General features: G+C 40.2%; 1 protein-coding gene across 2 annotated transcripts; it reads right to left on the bottom strand.

Moving 5' to 3' along the window:
- Positions 1–482: 482 nt before the first annotated feature.
- Positions 483–6,187, bottom strand: slc25a24l (solute carrier family 25 member 24, like). Of its 2 annotated transcripts, XM_030752381.1 has the most exons (11): positions 6,137–6,187; positions 5,876–5,989; positions 5,666–5,792; positions 5,193–5,280; positions 4,618–4,729; positions 4,368–4,526; positions 3,408–3,545; positions 3,214–3,324; positions 1,204–1,371; positions 992–1,130; positions 483–900 (listed from the first exon to the last, which is right to left on the bottom strand). In XM_030752381.1, exons 2-11 carry the CDS (start codon positions 5,915–5,917, stop codon positions 713–715), a joined length of 1,272 nt encoding a protein of 423 aa, XP_030608241.1. In that variant the 5' UTR covers positions 5,918–5,989; positions 6,137–6,187; the 3' UTR covers positions 483–712. The 2 variants fall into 2 exon arrangements, with proteins under 2 accessions (XP_030608241.1, XP_030608240.1); XM_030752380.1 differs by having other exon boundaries at positions 5,876–6,161.
- Between the last annotated feature and the right edge of the window lie 225 nt (positions 6,188–6,412).

Here is a 6,412-nt window from a genome sequence, read left to right as displayed (position 1 = left end):
GCATGTGATCCATGAACTAAAATCAGTCTGCTACCCCTGATTTTAAACTTTCTTGTACATCGTGTGTGTGTGTGTGTGTGTGTGTGTGTGTGTGTGTGTGTGCGTGCGTGCATGTGTGTGTGTGTGAATCAATTATTCAAAACCAAATGCAAAAGCTCTGAAATGTCAAAGTTTTTTTTTTCCAGATAACTGATAACAGATTACTGCTGCATTTTTATTTTAAAAATATTTATTTAATCTGTTCCCTGAGATTCCCACACCTACACTTTAAAACAACACTTTTGTGAATCCATACTGTTTTATATGGCTCATTAGTAATAACTATATTACAGTTACCTGCCTCTATGTCTAAAACACACAAATGTAGACACACCAGTCATAATCATATTAAATAAATTATATTACACCAGCTTAATATTGTTAATAATAAATTAATCGAGTTTGATTCATGTTATGAAGTAAAATTTTATTATACAGTCCACACAACAAAACATTTTCTTATTTGCAAAGGGCATCTCAAGTAGCCAGTTATTACTGTTGGTTACTACATATTTGAAGTCAGTCAGATGATGGTTTCATGCTCATTGTCAGCAGAAAATATAATAAAACAAATCCTGCAACTTAAGCAGAACTTATTAACAGTTATTTTTGGATAATTAACAAGAATAAAACTCACAGCTTTTGTTTGTTTGTTTGTTTTTCTCTAATTTATTCAAGACTCCATGGAGGAAAACACATTTTCAAATTTTCTAGTCAGAGTGTAGTTCATTAAGGCACATGGAATCGCCCTGACAAAGCTGGCTCCCATGCCATTATAATATCCTCTAATTCCATATCTTTCATATATCCCAATCAGTCCTGGTAATACACCCGATGCTGGCCGTGAATCTGAGCTGAAAGCTGGAGAACAAGACAGACAAACGTGAGTAAAACGTTTCCGCATAAAAGCTTCATATGATAGAAACTGTGCAAAATGAATGCCAGATGATACCCTGCGCTTGCTGCTGAGTTCGGATCACAGCCAGTGGGTAACTGGTGATTTGTCCAGACGCAAAAGCCACAAAGCTGAAGAAAAACAGTTTGGAGTCACTGTTGTACACGGGATCGCTCTTTGCCCAGCTCATGATTGACTGCAAGAAGAAAACAAGAAATTAGCATTTTTCAAAACAAAAGTGCACTTGATTTAGCTGTGTTCTGGCCCACCTGATGAACAGCACACTCTACACCTGCGTAGGGGATCATACAGAGGATGCTGGGCTTGAATCCTCTGTAAAAGGAAGACAAAGACTCGTTTCTATAAATGGATTGGGCACATGCTGCAACGCCATGGTAAGTGCCAGCTTGCTGCAGGTTCAGCCTCACCTTCAGCACCTGTAGGGCAAACAAGAGGAAAGTGAGACTACAAAGAGATCCCCACTGATATATTAAGTGGGCCTATTAGGCTCTACTAAAGTATCCTTGAATGATTTATGTTCAAAACAATTACATATTATCATAAAATTTCGCTGGTGTTTGGCGAAGCCCTTCTGTTGATCCACTGTCTGAAACAAACCCCTTTAGCTCCTCTGCCTTTAAACCAGCTTTCTTCTCGTTGGCTTTGAACTGCAGTGGAGGTTCACAGTCACAGAGATCTCTGGGCCATATTAGGGATATATCCTCTCACCAATGTCAGGCAGTGCCAAGAGTACAAAAAACTGTCATAAATAGGGCATTTAGGGCAGTCTGAAGTCTGAGCTTTTGGTTCACAGTGATTACTTAGCCAAACACTGACCTCATTACTTATGTATTCCCCAACCAATTGGCAAGCAGGTTGCCTCATTCACATGAAAGATGCCAACTTGTCTGCAAACAGTTGACATTTACTCTGCAAGCTGTAGTGAAACTATGAAAACAACCACTCAAACCATAAACAGACAACATTCACCATTAAAATCAAAGTTGCGTCTTACTGCTGCAACAAACACATCTCACAAGGCACAACTTCTAATTTGAAGGGGAACAGTCTCCATTTTCAGTTTGCATCACACTTTTTCAAATGTCACTACCGCATAGCCAGTAGTTTGCAACTGTTTGCAGAGGAGTCAGCATCTTCCATGCAAACTACAGGCAATCTGCTAGCAACCAAAACAATCCACAAGAGGTTTTTTTGGTGCAGCACCGTATAACTCCTTGCAACCAATTTCTCATTAGCAGCTGTTGGGAACTTCGAACAAGTATTCACCAACCGGCTGTGGAACAAATGCTTTTTCTAGCAACTGGTTGTTGCCAGATAGTTGCTTACTGGTTTCTAGGCATGAGTGGGGCCTAGCCCCCCCCCCCCCCCCCCCCCCCATCCACATTAGTTATTATTTGGGGATTTTGGCCAATTTTTGCCAACCAAGTGAGGAACTTTTGTGCTGTTTGTTGTTTACAACAGTGTGTACCCTGTTATGCATCATTTGTCAAATTCAAAATGAACTAATGGTCAAACCTTCCACCAGAAAAGGAATATACATATGTACTGACTACAAAGAGAACAGTTGAAAGGTTTGGGGGCCCTTTTTGAAATAAGTGGTTGATTCAGATTTGATATAGTGAGAATAGTGGTGGTGTGCTTTATGAATTGATAATTTGATCCATTCATTTTGCTGAGGTATGGCTTGCCCTGTGTGGGATAGCAGGGGCATTTTGTGGATTTTGGTTTTATGTTGTTCATTTGTTTGTTTATTCATGTTTTGTTTTGTTTTTTTTTTTAAAAAGAACACACTTATTGTTGACAAAAAAATTAGCCAAGCCCCATCCTCGGCAGAATTTTCGCTCGGCCTGTATTTGGGCTGCTGGCTGTTGAGACGTTGTTTGAGACATTACTGTGATTACGACAAACAAAACAGAGCCTCTGAAAATACAGTTTGATGTTGTTACAGCACAGAGGGGAAACCTGAGCTGAACTACACAATATTACCCAGTTTCTCATAATGTAAGAAGCAGAAGTGGGGTTTCAATATTTTCATACCTCTTTATTTGACTTGGACGTGGTGATTTATCAGCCACAAAGTAGCACAAAATATAATTATTTACAGCCATGAGAGTCCAGATGCAGATTATTATATTCCAGCGTCTCCTTGTGATGATTTTTTAATACTGGAGCACAGTAGCAATGAAAACAACCAGTGATCTACATTTCAGGACAGAAATGTAAAAGCAGTCAGAGCTGACACTGATCACTGAACTGACCTCTAAGGGGTAGAAGACAGCATGAGCCACAGCTCCAGAGATGCAGCCCAACCCAAAACGCTGCTGCACTGTCAGAGTCTCCTGGGTCCTGTTTTGGATGTAGACCTTCATCTGAACGGAGCAGATCATCTCTGAGTGCGCTCATCAATCGGAAACAAGAAACTGTTCATGAATGTTTCGACGCTCTGCCTCACCTGGGCATAGATAAGACACTGAAGCGTCGACTGCGGCGTTCCTTTCAGCACGTTGACTGCGTTGCCTTGCCACATCGACCGCAGACCACCTCCTCTCATCTCCTGAAAACCTTGGGAAAAGGCCTTGGATCCTTGAACCTATGGAGCAGACAGGAAGCCATTTTTGGTGAACTGGATGCATCCATCCTTGTGTATCCGGTTTGGTGAACTGGATACACGAGAACTTTGTGATATCGAGGAATTTCAGGTGTCTGTGCAGTAAACAAAAAGCCTGTTCACCCGGCTGCTGTTTAGCATGCAATACTGAAGCATTGCATGACAAACAACCAAACTGCAGGATTATTTTCATCAGACTGTGAGTTTATTGAACTCATTCTTCACCCTCCACCATGAAATAAGATATTTATATTACTGGTTATGACATTTTCATGATTCATTTAGTTTCATTGTTTTAATGTGAATACCTGCAGCTTTACTTTGTCTTCTTTTTTTATTTTATTTATGATTTTATATAAATAGCATATATACATAACATAAACATGTTAACATAAGGCATAAAAATTGCCTGTTAAATCCCAGTCCCCTGTCACCCACCCCGTCCCCGTCCCTGATTTTTTAATTTTTTTTTTTTTACTTTTTCTTCTTGAAGGTCATTGTCAAATCCTAGAAACACGCTGTCAGCAGCAGTTTGAGATACTTTGCCATAATTTGGAGTTTATTAAATTAAAGGAAAATATTGACAGAGACTTAAAGTGCATGCATGCCTTGAGGTGTTTTCTTAAGTGTTTGTGTATGCTTAGCTTTACTTTTACACTGACAACCTTCCCACAAAGTGCTGTTGTAAGCAGTGTTCATTTTGTGGAGTCAAATCTCAATAAATTTCCCAAATAACTGAAAACAGCTGCGCTGAAAAAGAACGTTTTTGCAGTGGTTTAAGTTTCTTGTGACAGTGGAACTGACCTGAAGTTGGGTTTTAAGGCGGTCTATGGGTGCCGTCATGGTCCGGGACACAGCATCGGCCAGTCCTGCTGACAAAACAAAAGTCCTCCAAGCACTAGAGCCAGATGCCTCTTCGGGGAACTCGATGGGCATCCCACGGCTCTCCCCGACGTCAAAAACCTGCAGGAGGGCAAACAGAGGGACTTAACTGATCACCTTTGGAGAAGAATTTTTAGTCACTTAATGTAAAGCACAATGGGAGTGATCGTACCAGACTGTGTTTCCATGAGGACACCAGCTCCCCGATGTTATCCACAGGGTTGAGGATGATGTGGTGCAGGAATTCACCCCAATCCACTGTCATCGAGCTGTCCTTATCCATCCTGTTGTTGGCAAAGACAACAACAAATGGCACGTTTCAGACAATAAAGCTTTTACATGCTGCCTTAAATAACCTCTGTCATATCACATTTGTCTGTTTACAAAAAGGCCAACTGATCAAAACTGGCCAACAGCAGTAACAAGTCACTGATTTGTGACAGGGCAGTAATAATTATTTGTAATTCAGAGATACAATAAATTCAGATTCGCCAGGTAGCGAGTCTAAACTCAAGAATCCTTATAACCATTCATTTACTCTGGCAACCCAAAATGATAACCCCATTATGAATTCAATATAATTAACTGTACACTGAGGCCAACATCAACCTCAAAAACAGCCGTTCAGAAAGCACTTTTGCACGCATGCTAATTATTTTAAAGTTTGAACCCAGTATGACAACTGTAAATGCATATTTACTCAAATGCAACAATGAATCCATGAGGTAGTGTGCAAAAAAATCTTACATTTGTATAATTTTTTTTGCATTCGGCTTTGAAATGACCACTCCTAACTCCTTAAACAAACATATGATGTCCTCCTGGTCAATGACTCCTGATCAGAGAAGAAATGCACAAAATTACAAACAGATACTGCTCCTCCTCCCGTTATGCCGTGCAAAGTGTCGAGTGAAGTCTCTGTATGAGGTGCAAGGGTCAGTGAAGTGCTGTAGTGCTGTGTACCATGAACAGATCTTTTGTTTGCCTGCCAGCCACTTGTTTCTGACCTTGAAAACACATTTTACTGCCAAAGAAACATTTCTTCAGTTTATCAAGAAAAGGTCATGAAAGGCAACACACTGTCTGCAGAGTTATGTTCATTATGTTCTTCAAAGGCCAAAAAAACAGTCACACACATCATTCACTCTGCATTTTGTAACCTTTTCTTATGTTTCCTTGAGAAATATACCACTTATAACATGGTAAGAGTCTCAACTCACCACACTTGTTTTTATCAAGGTCATGAAAGTGAATTTTCCATTTCCTCTCTCTGTCCATCATGTAGCTGAGAAACTCTTGATAATCCAGCAGGCCATCTTTGTCTCTGTCATAAGAATCAATGATATTCTAGAAGAAAGAAAACAGCAATTTAAATATCGGGTTTTTAAAAAATTAAATGGCCGATAGATGCTATTAAATCTATTTATTACCTGGACTTTGCCATCAGCTGAAAGGATCCCATGCTTCCTCATTTCGTCGTGGAGCTCTGCCACAGATACGAGTCCATCCTTGTTTTGGTCCAGTTTGATAAATAATTCCCGAAACTGATCCATGATTCATGCAGCCAATATTTCAAATTTCCAGATGTTAACAAAAAAACAAAAACAATCTTAAACCGCTGTCGGCTTTATTCGTTGCGGGACCTTTTAAGGGAGAGAATTATTCATTGATTATCACCAGAGATTACTGACCTGCAGCTCTGCAGCGGCGCTGACTCATTGGCAGAGGCTCAGAGACAATGCAGACAGAGAGAGAGAGAGAGGGCGAGAGAGCTTCCATCAGCAGTTTAGAAAACTAATTTTCTCTGCGTGACAGCAGGGGGCGCTGTGGCTGCAGGAGAGACGACCTTCGTCTTCAATCGTCACTGTGGCCTCTTATTTATTAACGCTGGGTTAGATTAGAAAATAAGAAAATTAGATAAGTTAGATAAGAAAATTAATCATGGGACTTATTTTGAAGCACCTCAG

This window comes from Archocentrus centrarchus, chromosome 17, assembly GCF_007364275.1.
Source record: "Archocentrus centrarchus isolate MPI-CPG fArcCen1 chromosome 17, fArcCen1, whole genome shotgun sequence".
Lineage (NCBI taxonomy): Eukaryota > Metazoa > Chordata > Actinopteri > Cichliformes > Cichlidae > Archocentrus > Archocentrus centrarchus.
This window is presented reverse-complemented; position numbering and strand designations above follow the sequence as displayed.

What these genes read in the sequence shown, in the direction of transcription:
- slc25a24l (XM_030752380.1), bottom strand. Translation starts at nt 5,998, where the DNA reads ATGGATCAGTTTCGGGAATTATTTATCAAACTGGACCAAAACAAGGAT. An exon ending in CAGCTGATGGCAAAGTCCAG is followed by an intron (nt 5,793 to 5,875) that starts GTAATAAATAGA and finishes TCTTTCTTCTAG; the next exon opens with AATATCATTGATTCTTATGA. An exon ending in GCCTTAAAACCCAACTTCAG is followed by an intron (nt 3,546 to 4,367) that starts GTCAGTTCCACT and finishes TCTGCTCCATAG; the next exon opens with GTTCAAGGATCCAAGGCCTT.